Here is a 14,553-nt window from a genome sequence, read left to right on the forward strand (position 1 = left end):
TGTGTTTTGTCCCCCTGCAGTAGGGCAAAATCATCTTAACACAGAGGCTATTTTGTAATAAAGTGTTGATTTTCTCACGTAATGGCTTGAATACTGTATTGACACTGAGAAACAGAACGGTTGTCTGGGTCCAGGATGCTTGTAAGTGTATCGGTTGTTCACCCTTTTGGTCATGGGCTGACTGGGGGCTGTGCTCGCTGCTGCCGCCCAGCATCACGGGAGAGGATCGGACCGCATACCGCTAGGCCGGGAAAGAGCAACATTCAAAGTATGGTTTCTACTGAATGTGTGTCGCTTTCACACCATCATAAAGTCGAAAAATTATAAGTCAACCATTGTGGGACTTCCCTGGTTGTCCAGTGGTTAGGGCTCCATGCTTCCACTGCAGGGGGCATGGGTTTGATCCCTGGTCGGGGAACTAAGATCCTGCATGCTGTGAGGCGCGGCAAAAAAAAAAAAAGTCAACCATTGTAAGTCGGGGACTGTCTGTATACTTATCTCTTGAGGTAAGTATATCTTAAGGATAAATATATCTCATATATTGTATAATATATGTGGTTATACATGTTAACTATGACAGATACGAGAGATGATATAGATATGTATATATAGTTAAATTTTACATGTAAAAGAGAATGAGAATATGATACATAAAACAAAAATCTGGAAAAATGTAAAGAATATATACTGAAATGTCATCAGTGGTTATCCCTGGGTGACCACCCCCCCGCCACTACTATAATCTAATTTCAATAATAAACATGTGTCATGAGTATAGTAAGAGAAAAGAACAGTTTGGTGCAGTATATTAGAACATAGAATGGGGATGAAATTGAACTTATATTGGGAATAATTCCCTTAGATTTTATTTTTTTTTTTGACCTCTAAAATCTGCCTTCTACTTTTATCCTGTGAGCTCACAACATACTGTAATGATTACGATCTCTTAGTCATGCTCTTGGGAAATGCGCTGTTATCTCACCGTGAGACAGCCAGGGGTTTTTAAGTGATTCCATTCTAAGAAGGTACTTGGGAAGTGAAGAGAGAAACGCCAGCTCTGTCTGCTGCTCTGGGTGAATCTGAGACCAGAAGTGCCACTGTTACTCGTTGGACTCCAGCCTCAGACTGCTTCCAGGGAGGAGGTGGTTAACCTCTAGGAAGCTACTTGAGCTTGACTTCAGGAACTGGGTGGTGGCGGTGAACTGGGAGTGACGCTTCGGTGGCTGGAGGCTGATTGGTCCAGGGGTGCGGCCAGCGAGTTCCCTGTCAGTCCAGGAAGCAGCTCTGAGCTGTCCCGGTGGCTGGACAGCTCACAGGTATTCCTGCCCCACCCTGCCCTGCCTTCCAGGGAGTCTTTGCTCTGAGTTCTCCTTTGAAGAACAAAACCCAGCAACCTTCAGGGTCCTACTGTGACAGAAGAGATGGTCCTTAAAACCAAAGAAGAGGATGGTGAGTCCCAGTCCTGGCTTGGGTATATGGGGTGGGGTTTAAGTAGCTCTTTTGATTGACACGTGAAATTCTGTGACGACAGTTTTACTGCCTCTTGAGAAGGAGTACCGACTGAGAGGCTCTTGCCTCTGTGCGTGCGTGCGTGCGTGTGTGTGTGTGTGTGTGTGTGTGTGAGAGAGAGAGAGAGAGAGAGAGAGAGAGAGAGAGAGCGCAAGCCAGAGAGATACTGTGTTTTTAAATTGAAGACGTCCCCTAGCCCCCACCCCCACTCTTTACTTTTCATTGAAGATCCCCCTGGGTGCGTCTTGGTGGCCTGTGCCCTCCTACTTGGTGATGGTGTCTGATTTCCTGAATCTGAGCAGCAGTCTTAGAAGCTCTGGAGGTTGCGTGTACACCCAGAGTGAGTGTGACACTAAAAAGGAAAGATGTTAGAGACCAGGTTGAAAGTATCAGTGAGGTTCAAGATGAATAATAACCATTTTTATTAAATAAAAATGTAACAAAGAGAATATCCATAGTTATTTTATCTTCCTCTTTTGGTATTAGGTAAAGACAGTTTGAAGCCTTATCAGGTCTGGGGAACTTCCTTCATCTTCTCCACACCCACACTGTAAACAGTGAAGCTGTGAATAAAAGGGTGATAAATTTTGTGGATTATAAATCCCAAAAGCTTTTGCAGAAGAACTGGCTTAAAGCACCCTAGGTCAGGGCTCTCAAACGTTCTGAGGTTAAGTTTTATGTGTGCATGTGTGTATGTTTTGTTGTGATGCTTTCATCAGATGGCCGTGTTTTAATGCCATAAGACAAAAAGCAAAATGTATACTGGTTTGTAGCTGGTACTGAATGATATGAATAAGTCAGAAATAAATATTAGGCTGTTTTTCAAAATGGATTTTGTGAAAGTGATAATAAACTTTGGGGGTCCTTTTTATGCTTTTCCTTATCTGGTTCACTATAAAGTACATTTTCGAGTTTTACCTCTATGTCAGACAGAGTATCTTGGACCATATTCACAGGGTGGTTTGGAAAGCTGTACCATGTGTGAAAGCCTTTGGGAGAGAGGGCGTTTAGTGTTGATAATGACACTTGGCATGTGAAGAGGGGACGATAAGGAGGCAGTTCTAGGTCAGGGCTGAACCACCCCCATGGGAGGTTTTGTATCTGAAAGGTGAGTCCACGGTAGCCAAGGTCTCTCGTTCAAAAGGGGAGCCTCGTGAAAGTGGAAGAGGACACTGGCGGATGACACTGTGTTTGTAGGGGTGCGCTGGCCTGGCCTGGGCAGGTGGTGACCACTGCTTACTGAGCCAGTTCTACCCTCTTACTTACTGCTGCTCCTGCTGGGTATCCTGGCTTCAGACCCACCGAGGGGGTGCTAACAGTCACTTCAAAGTCAAAATCAAGGGGTCCCATGTCGTCAGCCTCTAGCCATCCTAGAGGCTTGAACATTCAACATACACTGCTCAGTGTGTGTGCCCTTGGTTCAGGGGTGGGAGTAGGGCCAGGGCTTTTAGAGATCAGATTTTAGTGGTAGGATTAATATGCAACTTTGCTTTGAAAAAGTCGCCTTCAAGAATGGGTGGTTCTCCATTTCCCTCAACCTGCCTGGGAATGTTTCATCTTGTTGTCTATTTGGGACATTAGGGAGGGCAGTGTTGCTGAGATAGATTCCCCTAGGTATTGAGGTGAGGTGCAGAAATGGCATCAGGCAGATGTGAAAGTGAAGGGAGCAAATGGACTTTCCCGGGCAGGTCCCCAAGCATCCCAGGGAGGGATGGTTACGTGTCACCGTGTGCTTCTCACGCAGTTGCATTGATTAGATTGTTACCCAAAGAGCTGCCCCACACAGGGGAATGAAGTTTTTAAAAATGTCTCTAAAGGGGCTTCCCTGGTGGCGCAGTGGTTAAGAATCTGCCTGCCAATGCAGGGGACACGGGTTCGAGCCCTGGTCCGGGAAGATCCCACGTGCCGCGGAGCAACTAAGCCTGTGCACCACGACTACTGAGCCTGCGCTCTAGAGCCTGCGAGCCACAACTACTGAAGCCCGTGCTCTGCAGCAAGAGAAGCCACTGCAATGAGAAGCCCGTGCACTGCAACGAAGAGTAGCCCCCGCGCAGCAACAAAGACCCAACGCAGCCATAACTAACTAACTAACTAAATTTATTTTTTTAAAAAGAAAATGTCTAAAGAAATCAGATCCTACCTGCTGCACGAGTGTCTAATCCACAGTCCTTCAGTTACAGATGTGGCTTTGCCTCTGTCCTTACTTGGTACTTATGCTCATCAGTTTCTACTCCAGTTATGCAGGTGTGTGGGGGTGAGGACTAACCAGTGACGATTATGCAGGTGCATATGCGAGACTTAACCATCGTGCTGAACCGAGCACTGTTTGCTTAACTGCCAGAGGCTATTTTTTAGCCGTTTAATCTTACCTTTTGAGTGTTTGGTCCTCCTTGGTTTGTCTTTGAACCTTCTCTTTGGGATGGAATCCCAGCTCCTTGGTGTGTGTGGTACGAGGCCTTCACCTGCGTAGCCCAGGCTCTCTGCCGGGTGCCCTGGGCCCTGACCCAAGGTGTGCTCACTGTCCCCAGGAACCCAGCTACTCCCCGGCCTCCTCCCCTCACTGGGTATGTGCATCCACGCTGTCTCTGCTTCTCCATTTGGGGAACTAATTTGTTCTCAACTCCTGGCTCAGAGGCTTGACTGCTCTGAAGCCGCATGGTCCTTGGTGTCCTCTGAGCCCTGGGCAGGCGTGGCCGCCGTGGCAGCATGTGCTACCACCACAGGCTCGCACACCTACCCCTCTGGCCTCTCCCTTCTGTGCAGGGCATGGGCTGGAGCTCTTTAAGTCCCAGCTCCGAGCACAGGCTGGGCATATGCAGATGCACAGTAAATGCTGAGCTGACGTGGCTTTTATTATTCCCGTGAGAGAAAATCAAGAGCTGAGGGCTCAGCCAGTGAGTTTGAATTGGGCTTGGTCTGTTTGTGGATTATTTATACTTGCTGAGTCTTACCTCTGAACTGGAGGTAACAGTGCATAGTTCATTGTCAGGAAATGCACAGAGTTCATAGTCGGGCTTTGCTGTCAGGTTCAAATAAAAATGGAAATGAAAAAAGATTTTAAGCCATGGATACTATGTGAGTATAGGATAGTGTTATTTATAGGAAAACATGCTGAATAGAATGGAATTAAATAGAGTGCCTCTCCCTTAGGACATTGGATTTGCAGGTTGCGTTTAGAGTACTCTCTCTGATGGTGACTTACCCCTCATCCCGTCCTCTAAATGCGTTCCTTGTCATTGTGCCAGCCTCATGTTGGGCAGGTTGCTGAGGTCGAGGCGAGTATTAAACAGAAAATCAGAGGTGCTGTAAGTGAACATCTGTAGATACTCCTCACTCCCTTCCTTAGGGGGTGAGTTTGTATTTTGCGAAATCAAAAATGGTTACATCTTTATTTTTAAGCTAGAGCGCTTGGCACCGTACAAAGCACACGTCTCAGCAGACCCGCATCACCATCTGCTGGGACCAGTTTTGAAGGGGACTCGCTCTGGTCTGGATTTCACAGGCTCTAGCCTGGATTTCATAGGCTGTCTGTGGACCGCACCAGCGTGAGTGCCTGCAGCGTTGAACAGAGGGTCAGGACTGCCCTTTTTTCTTGATGAAAGACTGAACAGAAACGGGGCTCGGGTTCTGCTCTGAAAAGAGCAGACCTTTATCCATCATCTGAGGCTTTCTGCAACCTCCTAAGTTCTCTTTGGTACGGAACATAAATGCATAGGGCTGGCTGCCAGTGGTCAGGACCCAGCGTCCAGGAGGCAGGTGGGGTGTGGAGGGCAGCCGGTAGAGTTGTCTGAGGAGCCAGCATTGTGGAAAGAGGCAGGGAGTGTGGGTCTTGGCAGGACACAGGTCTGGGGCCTTAGGAGCCCCCAGCCTGCCAGTGGGCAGTGGAGACGAGGACAATGCAGGTGTGGTAGATCTGGACAGGAGGCGTCATGACCTTGTGGTGCAGCCCTTCCTGTGGCTCTGGAAGATTCGCTGAATATGTTTGTGGGGGGTGGGGCTGGCAGCACAGGACCTACATAGAGTTTGCTGCTGGTTACGTTAAACATGGAAGGGTAGACGTCCTGGAAGCTTTTTAAAATATCCATTTCTCACTTTTCCCTTGCATTTTGACAGCCTTCCAAAGGCACCTTTACTGAATTTACATTGTTCTTGTTTCTGTTCCTCTTTCTGTTTGTTGCAGCCCAGCTGAGATTTCCTTTTTAGAAAAAGACTCTTGTAACTGCTGCTGTCTTCTTCTGTTACCTTGTGAAGAGCTTCCACTCATGGGGATTCAGATGGGTTCTTTTTGCAGCTGGGACAGTCACTAGATGCAGAGGGGCCACAGGCTTGTGGGTCCGCGGCTCCTGGGGGGGACATGGAACTCCGCCGGGGCTGGCGCTGGGCAGCCTGCTGAGATGCGCTGCTCTTGGGACCCATGTGTCCTCCTTCTGAGCCCGTGCTGGGTGTGACACACCAGTGAAAACGGGGACAGAAGTCGGTCCTGCTGCCCTCAGCTCTGCTCATGGTCTTGCTCATGGACTTGCCCTGCCACTCCTTCCCTTCTTGTGAAGATAATTTCTTGACTTTTGTATGTTCTTCCTTCCTTACCCTATGGAGAAATCATGAAAGCTTAACTTCTGACCTAGAAAAATGCAGTACATTTCTTTTCTAAGTCAGTGGCTGTTTCTGCATCTCCTCTCTTTCTGGCATCTTAAGTCTCTTCTGTTAAGCATTCAGGATTCTGATTCATAGAAATATGTTGGAATCCCACATAGACAGCGTGGCGTGATGGTATAGTTGCCTCAGGGATTTCACACGCATTATAACAGGACTCAAGTATGTTCCTTCCACTAAAGGAATAATTAGTCATTAATCTGAGCAAATGTTTTGGGGTAAGTGGCTGGTGACATTTCCATATTTTCTCTGAATAGAAATTTCAATATACAATTTTGCCTCAGTTGTGGATCCAGATACACAAAACGGTATAAAATGTGGCGTCGCCGCCTCTGCGTGCTCCCTGTCCACACTCCTCGTCTCTGAACAGGGTCCCCGTTGACAGTTTCAAGTGCATCCTTCTCAGATCTTGCGTTTACCAGCATCGGTGCCACGCGCATGGTGTCCTGTTCCTTTCCGTGGCACAGTGTCTGGGAGATCTTTCTGTGCTGGCATCTACCAGTCAGCTCATTCTTTTTCATGACCAAATCGTGTGTAAGTAGTTTTCATTTTTGCACCTTTGGGAGTACGTCCATTGGGTAAGTTCTTAAACGGAATTGCTGAATTGAAAAGTACTGCAGAAATCTCGTGCCGTTTACACTCCCCAGCAGAGCCTGGGCCGCCTGTGTACTCCCGCGCCCTTGGCAGACGCTCTCATTTCTGCCAGACTCACCGGAAGCGGTGTGGTGTTCATGCTTTAACTTGAGAGTTTAAGCATCCTTCATGTCTGGCCATTGTGTTTCTCTTTCTGGGTCTGCTTTTTATGTCTTTCGCTGGTTGTGTCCACCTTTGTCTTACTGCTCTGTACGCTGCTCTCCTTGTGAAAAGAAGTTAATCCTCTGTCATATATTTTGCACATTGGTTGTCCTGGTTGTTTACCTTTTAGCTCATAGAACTTTATTTTCCATTCTGAAGATTTACATTTTATTGTAGCAAGCTGAACAGACTCTCTGAGATTATGACCATATTAATCCATGCTTTATTCTAGAATTTTTGTGGGGTTTTTTTATATTAAAATCTTTGATTCAGCTAGAATTTATTCTGATATAAATGAGGTAGACATTCAGCGTAGTTTTCCCTCAGATGGGTAGCTGGCTAATTGCCCCCCCTCATTGGCTGAATAATCCTATTTTTCTTTATATTTTTGTATCTTTTAAAAATATTTTCTTTATGAGATTTTATGACTTGAAGTGCCACCTGTGTGTTTCAGTATTTCTTGAGTTCCTTTTCTGCTGTTTTCCTTCTCTAGTGCTGAAATTTCAAATTTTTGATGTCTCAACGCTTTAATCTCTGGCAGAGGCTCCCCTCACATTACCCTTCTTCCTCTTCATAGTTTTCTAGGCTATTCATACATACATTTTCCATATGAACTTTAATATCCTTTTATCTGTTGCACTCCTGTGAAACTCTTGTTGGTAAGGTAAACAGTAGTTTTAGAAACTGATGCACATACTGAGGACAGCTTTTCCCGCAGGGGTCTTTCTGCCATGCTCAGATCTTCCTTGTTTTCTTGGGTACTTGCTCCTGGCACAGTGAGTGCGCTGGCTTGCGGGGCATTTGCTGGTGTTACTAATAGGGTAGCTGGTTTATGGGTGGTGACCATGTTTTCCCCAAAGATTGTTAGATTACAAGTCTGAGAAAGTAATTTTTAAAATCTTTTATTTTCTCTGTTGGTAGATTTCCTGAGATACTAGCCGGTGAACAGTCTTTTTCTCTGATCATCGCTGTGATTTCATAAACTTGATTGTGAGGCCGTTTATTGAGATCTGTCTTCAGAGAAGAGGCAGGCCACACTGCAGACATCCTGTCGGTAGCTTTTCACTCTCAATTCTTGTCTCCTTGCTTCCTTGGATCATACTGTTTGTGCCAAGAATTGACCATGGTGCAGGCTTTGCTGCCAGCCAGTCTGGCCTGGCTTCACGCTGAGGCCTTTGCTGGTTTACACGCTACAAGTCAAGCCCAGTGGTGGATCCTCTGTTGCTGAATTGTAGCTGGTGAGTTAAGGGTGAGCCACAGTGAGCCTGTGCCTTATGACCGAGTTGTGCACAGAAAGTGATAGGTCAGGACCTGTCTGCTGGGACCTTTAAATCCCTGGAGTGTGTCTGTGCGTATTTTGATGTTAGCTCAGAAAGGGGGACATAGCCCTTAGGACTGTGCAGAGTGCTGTGAGACTATTTATGGTATTTTACTGGAAGGCAAGAGCTTAATTTCATGGACAGATAACCCCCTGGGAACAGGACAGTGTCCAGCCAGGTGGTAAACTGCATGGTACAAACATTGTTCAAAGGAAATAGTATGAAGAAGGCCTTTAAGTGAGGGTTAATTTGTGTGAACTGAGGGAGTTCTCCCCGTAAGAGGTGGCTCTTGATGGCTGGCCAGGATGAGCCTCTAAACAGTGAGAAGGAAACGGAAACAGGTTGGGAACGAGGTGCTCTGGTGGACCAGGGAGGATGGACTCTCCCTGGGGCCGGGGGAGGGATGGGCAGCTCACCAGACTGAGTGTCAGATAGGGACTCTCAGTCCACGTGTTTGTTGAAAACTTGCCTCCTTTTGCAGCTTAAAGCAAAGATTTCATAAATAATTTTAGGGTTTATTTCTCATAGATTTGGTTATGATTCTTTTAGATGAGAACTGCCATTTCGACACAAAAATAAAATTGTTCATATTGTGGCTGTTTCTTTAAAGACAGGCTAGGCTGCAAAGTGCAAGTGTTTGGTTAAGTCTGGTGACCCTCTTGGTGATGAGGAAACTTCAGGGTATGAGTCCCACGTTAGTGTAGTGGGGGAGGATGCCTCCTATCAGCAGTTTCCTAAGGGCAGAGGACTGGAAGGCAGGGAAGGGTGTGGGATTTTTAAGTTTTTTTCCCCCTGTTGTTGTGTGCCTGGACCAGTGGTTCTTAAGCAGGACACTTTTGCCCTGCAGGGGATTTGGCAATGTCTGGAGACATTTGGGGATGTCCTATCTGGAGGATAGGATGGGGTGTTACTGGCATCCAGTGGGTGGAGGCCAGGGTGCAGTTAAATGTGCTCTAAGGCACCAGGATGCCCTCGACACAGAATGATCCCCGAAATGTCAATAGTGCCGAGATCGGAGAACCTCATCTAGTGTAGTGGTTTATTTTCTCTTTTTTCTCCTTGTTTATTTGGCACTTGTTTTAAAATCCTTGTGTCTCTTCCCTTATTAGTCAAAGGCAGTGCTTCTCAGAGGGGTCTGCATACAAGGCTTCCAGTCACCCTGTGTTCTGGCTTAACACGGGGGCCTGAGCCTCTGGAACCCGAGTCTCAGCCTGGGGTCCCAGATCTGTGTGTCTGATGGTGCCCTTGGTGATCCTCGCGCCTCTGGAGTTTGAGAGCCACTCCTCTCAGGCTGTAGCGACGTTTCTTGTCACCAGCCATCTTACAGTATCGTCCCTGGACCCACCTGCCTCACTCACCCTAACCAGAATATACTGGATCGCTATGTTGCAGCCTCTGGTGTGGAAACACCTATGGCCCGTGTGTGGAGAGAGAGGCTAGCACGTGGCCTGAGTGGGAGGCAGGTCCTTTTTAGTAAAAAGACTGGAGCGTGCCACGTGGAGACAGGGGGCCTAGGGCCTCAGAGGACAGGAGGGGGATAGTGTTGGAGCAGCGTGGTCAGCACCCCTGCCTGCTGACACAGTCCTCAGCAGAAGGAGGTGGCCTTGCGCGGAGGGCGACAGAACATCCTGCCCTCTGGAGCCTGCCCTCTTGTTTGTCCACTCAGGAAGGGAGAGGGTACCGTAAGTAAGGGTTAACATCCTCCCTGGGAAGCCACCATCAGCTTTTTGCTTCCAAGGGGGAGAAAAAAGCCGCTGCAGCCTGTGAGCAAAGGCTCTTGGCTCGTCCCCCCTCCGAGGCCGCGAGTGGGGGCGTGGTGGGCGGGGCACTGTCTTCGCATTCATGGAAATAAGCCTGGAGGACGGAGCACACACTCCAAGTGTCAGCCCGGCGACGTCTCCGTCCACGCCTGCCTTCCCCACCAGCATCGGTTCCCCCTCCACCCGGGTTTCCGCTCAGCTTTTGTGTCCGCGGCCGCCGCCTCTGCCCTGGCTGTGTGGACGCACGTTCTGTGCGGGCTCCATCGCTGCCTCCGCCCGGCGCTGTGTGGGCAGCCGGGGGCCTGGGACTGGGGGGTCGCGGTGCCGGGCCACCATGGCCTCTGAAGCTGAGAGCTGCCAGCTGCCCGGGCTTTGACGTCGCCGCCCTGGGGCTGCCGGGATCCTGGGGCTGCCGGAGAGGGGACTCGGGGACTCGCCCCGGGTAAGTGGCCGGGTGGGTGGCGCGTGTGAGCCCGTCGTGTGCAGCTTCCTGTAGAGCTCGGATCCCTCTGTTATTATTATGCGCCGCCGCCCGCTGCCGGCCTCTCCCACCCAGGAGCAGGCAGCACCGTGATGTGTGCAGCGGCTGCTTCTCTGCATGTCTGTCTTGTGGTTTTGCATTCTGCTCTCTCCTCCTAGGGTTTTTCCAGTAGCTTCTTCAAATATAGGTTTAAGCCTTCAGTGTGGTTTCTTCTAGGCCTGAGATTGAGGAACAAGCTAATAACCGATTTCTGTGGCCCTGCTCTGGTGAGGTTAGAAATAGGCCGGCAGAAAGCAGAGGGGCAAATCCGGGGAGATCCCCCTCTCAACCCACCCTAGGAGTTTTTATTTTACTCATTAAGAACTTTGGAACCTTCCCCGGGTATGGTAGCCCTCTTTCCAAAAATGCACATAGAAGAGAAGCTGGAGTCCCACGTTTGTTTTGGTGCCAGGGGTCTGTTCCAGCTGTCAGCCAAGGGGGGGAGGGGGCGGCAATGTTTCAGTCTGCAGAAGTATTCAGGGTTTTACAAAGGGCCAGCGTACACATAGGTTTTAGGAAGGCGGGTAAAGTGAGAGCAAACTGACTTCTTCAGTTCTTCACGCCCTCACCCAGCCTCTCTTTTGGAGGGAAGGGATGTGGTGGCACAGCTGTGCAGTGCCAGAGATGGCAGCTGGTGTGGGGAGGGAGGAGGGGGGCACTGATGCTCGGTTCGGCTGCTAGGATGGGAGCTCCCAGGCTCTCCCTGAGAGCAGGAGGGCTCTGCGATGTCTCAAGGAGCCAGAGGTAGAACATGGCTCTCCTTGCCGAGCTGGCTCCAGCTCTGCTTGCAGTCTCTGTGATCCTTTCAAAAACAGCCTTAGAGACAGAGATCGCAAGTATGAGTGCTGGAGAGAAACTGCTGCAGAAGTCCAGCTGGATCACATAGTACCACTGCTAGGTTTTAGAAAAGCTTGAGCTTCTTAAAATGATTATTTTCTAGTGTTCAGCTTTTCTTGAAAGCAGATGTTAACTTTATTTTTCTAAACCAAACTTTTAGGATAAAATTTTATGACTTTTTCTTTTACTACCTTGGAATTTGACTTCATTTTCCGTTTGGTTAGCTGGTTGAATCATAAGGTTATGCAAACTGGTCTTTGAGTTCTATGATTTATTAGATAAAATGTGTTGATTCCATTCTCTGTGTAAGGTAAGATGATAAAATACCCTGCCTTCATGAGACAGTTTATGGAGCTGTTTATTATGCACCCTCTCATTGGGAAGGACAAGGATGCCGACATGCCCATTCCTGCTTAAGGAAACCAGGGCAGGGAGAGGTGGTGGTTTTCTCCAGGTCACAGAGCAACTAGGCAGTGAAGCCCCACACAGACGTCCCTCCCCCCGCCCCCCAATCCCTGGGCAGTGTCTCATCTCAGTTAAGGGGGCCTGAGTTGTTAGGTTAGCGGTTAGATGAGACGTCTCAAAGACTGAGATAGGAACAAAGTTTTCCTTAAAGATGCAGACTATGGTAATAAAATCTTTAATATACTTACTTCTAGGTGGGAGACTGGGTGGTCTTTTTATGGAAAGAATTTAAGCTAGAAGAGTAAATATTCACCTCGGCAATTTGCTAGAAGGCACCTCTCACCTCCTGTGTTGAATGTCAGTTATGCTAGCCACGTGCCAATTTAATTCTTTCTTTTAGAATCACTTAGGCTGTAAATTGGTGGTGAGACACTTCTCTTCCAGTGCTTTACACAAAAGTCAAATCATAGCTTCTTGGGAAAGGGACTAAGGTAAGCAGAAATCAGGAAGTCAGGATATTGCTATTAAAATTTTGTTTCATTTGTTTTTAATTACGGTAAAATATATGTAACATAAAATTCACCATTTTAAGTGAACAGTTCAGTAGCATTAAGTTCATTTACCTTGTTGACAACCATCACCACTATCCCTCCCCAGAATTTTTGCAAAACTGAAACTCTGTCCCCGTTAAACACTGGCTCCCCATTCTCCCCTCCCCCAGCCCCAGACACCCACCATTCCACTTTCTGTCCCTGTAAATTTGGCTTCTCTAGGGACCTCATGTAAGTGGAATCGAACAGTATTGGTCCTTTTGTGGCTGGCTTATTTCACTTAGCACAATGTCTTCCGGGTTCTTTCATGCTCTAGCACGTGTCAGAGTTTCCTTCCTTTTCAAGGCAGAATAATATGGTATTAAATTATACAGAGGGTTGCTGTAGTTTTGACTTAGTTGGAGGGAAAAGGAATTGCTTCCCAAAGTTGGGAGACTTTCTGTAAAGGTGTGAGGTGGTCAGGTCAGCAGACTGTTGGCCGTATATGTGTCTACACGTTTCAGATTTCGGTCACATCCCTTTGCTACGTCCTCCTGTGCCCTCTGGTCTTGACAACTACCCTGAGGTCTGTCTCTAAGTGTGAGGCTGTCAGTGAAGCCCCTTAGTCATTGGAGCTTTCTGTTTCACTCATCTCTATGTTGCCTTTACTTAAGGACCCTGTGAATTTTGGTTGTTTTCGTATCCCCATCATGAAGATCTGACCTCATGTATTTCTAACGTCAGCATAGAATTGAGAGTTTTGTGAAAGTCTGCTGACTGTTTGTATGTCACCAAAGCCTGAGCTCTTTCTAGTCTTTTGGGTTTTTTCACATTGGAAGGCACTGGGATCTCTTGGGAGACCAAGGTGACTTACCCCAGGGTGGGGCGGAGTGAGTGATCTGACCGGAGGATCTGCACAGGGCTGATTCAGAAAGTGCCTGGTGGTATGACCCGCACTCACCACACCGTGAGTTCTGTACGCAGGCCCTTTGATCTTTGGCGGCACACCGCCTTCACTCCGTGGGCAGCTTCCCAGATTTGCGCTCTTGAACCCAAAAGCTGTTTGTAAATAGCTCATGTTCCCTCTGGAGCTGGTAACAGTTTCTGGAGAGGGTACAGGAAGGCCCAGTGCTTTACTTTACCAGGCTGCTGTGGCTCCAGGTGGGCAGGTGGTTTCTGAGGCTGTGAGTGTTTTCTGTTTCATGAAACTCCAGCCTGGAAAGGGTCTGGCCTTGCTTAGCAGGGCACCCTGGCCGGCACAGGCTCCGGAGGCCTGGAAGAGCTTCTGCACACCGAGGCCCTCCTGGGCTGCGTGGAGACCAGACCTGTCTGTCTACTTTCTCCACACGTGGGGAACAGGGATGGCCTTATGGACTCTTGGCCTCACCTTTTTAAATATTTCCCTGCTGTGCTGGTTTAAATTTAGACCCTTCTTATCCACCGAAAGGTAAGGGCTATATATAAGAAGGATGATGGTTGATGATTATGGTGGAAAAAATAAGGCAAATGATGTATTTTAAAGCTAGGCAGAGGGACCTGGTATAGCTGGAGGACCTCAGGGAGCAGTGTCTGGGCCCTAAAGTGCACCTCCAACACTTTGATATATGTCACCCCTGGGGATGAAGGACAGACAACGTGGTCCCTTTTGGCTGGCAGCCGCCTGTATTCCTGTTGAGCAGAAACTGCTGTCAGAAGATCTGCCTTTTCAGTTGGACTTCATGGCAGGTCTCTGGGCACCTGCCCGTGACTGTGACCGCTGGAGAGGGAGAAGCTGGACCTAGCGATGCCGCATGTACGTATCTACCCGCCCCCAGCCTGGAAGGAGGGCACTGTCCCTTTAAGAGAGCCTCCTTTGTATGCGCTGGATGGAGCACAGTGCTGCTCTGGGTTTCTGCCGGTTAAATCCGCAGAGCAACATTTAAATAAAGAAATAAATAGAAGGTCCCCTTGTGTGGCTTTTCTATTCACAGCCGAGCACAATGGTCCCTTGTTGTTGTAGGCTCTTTAATCCCCTTCATTAAATTGGAGCCCTGCAAGGGAATGGTGAGGGGCTGCTACTGGACTGGTCCCCGTACTGGAAGCAGGGCACCTTGTATTGAAATTAACCTTTGCAGGCATGAATTCCCAAGGCCTCCAGGCCCTCTGCCCCGTGTCCTTTATGCGCAGGCCGCTGCCTCCCTAGTTGCCATTCTTTTCAGGAGAAGAGGGTTTAGCTGCCTTCCTGG

The 14,553-nt window shown here is 48.4% G+C and overlaps 1 protein-coding gene across 6 annotated transcripts in view; it reads left to right on the top strand.

Moving 5' to 3' along the window:
- Positions 1-14,553, top strand: part of CYTH1 (cytohesin 1) — a 77,847-nt gene that overhangs the window by 33,741 nt on the left and 29,553 nt on the right. For 2 of the 6 annotated variants that reach the window (XM_067020539.1, XM_067020538.1), the window contains exon 1: positions 1,293-1,449. The exons of 2 other annotated variants lie outside the window; for them this stretch is intronic. In XM_067020539.1, coding sequence (XP_066876640.1) covers positions 1,422-1,449 — 28 coding nt within the window. In that variant the 5' untranslated portion in view covers positions 1,293-1,421. Of the gene's footprint in view, positions 1-1,275; positions 1,450-10,400; positions 10,479-14,553 lie in introns of those variants that run through there. 2 more of the 6 variants (XM_067020537.1, XM_067020541.1) reach the window with 2 other exon arrangements.

Source organism: Kogia breviceps, chromosome 19 (genome assembly GCF_026419965.1).
Source record: "Kogia breviceps isolate mKogBre1 chromosome 19, mKogBre1 haplotype 1, whole genome shotgun sequence".
Taxonomy (NCBI): Eukaryota; Metazoa; Chordata; class Mammalia; order Artiodactyla; family Physeteridae; genus Kogia; species Kogia breviceps.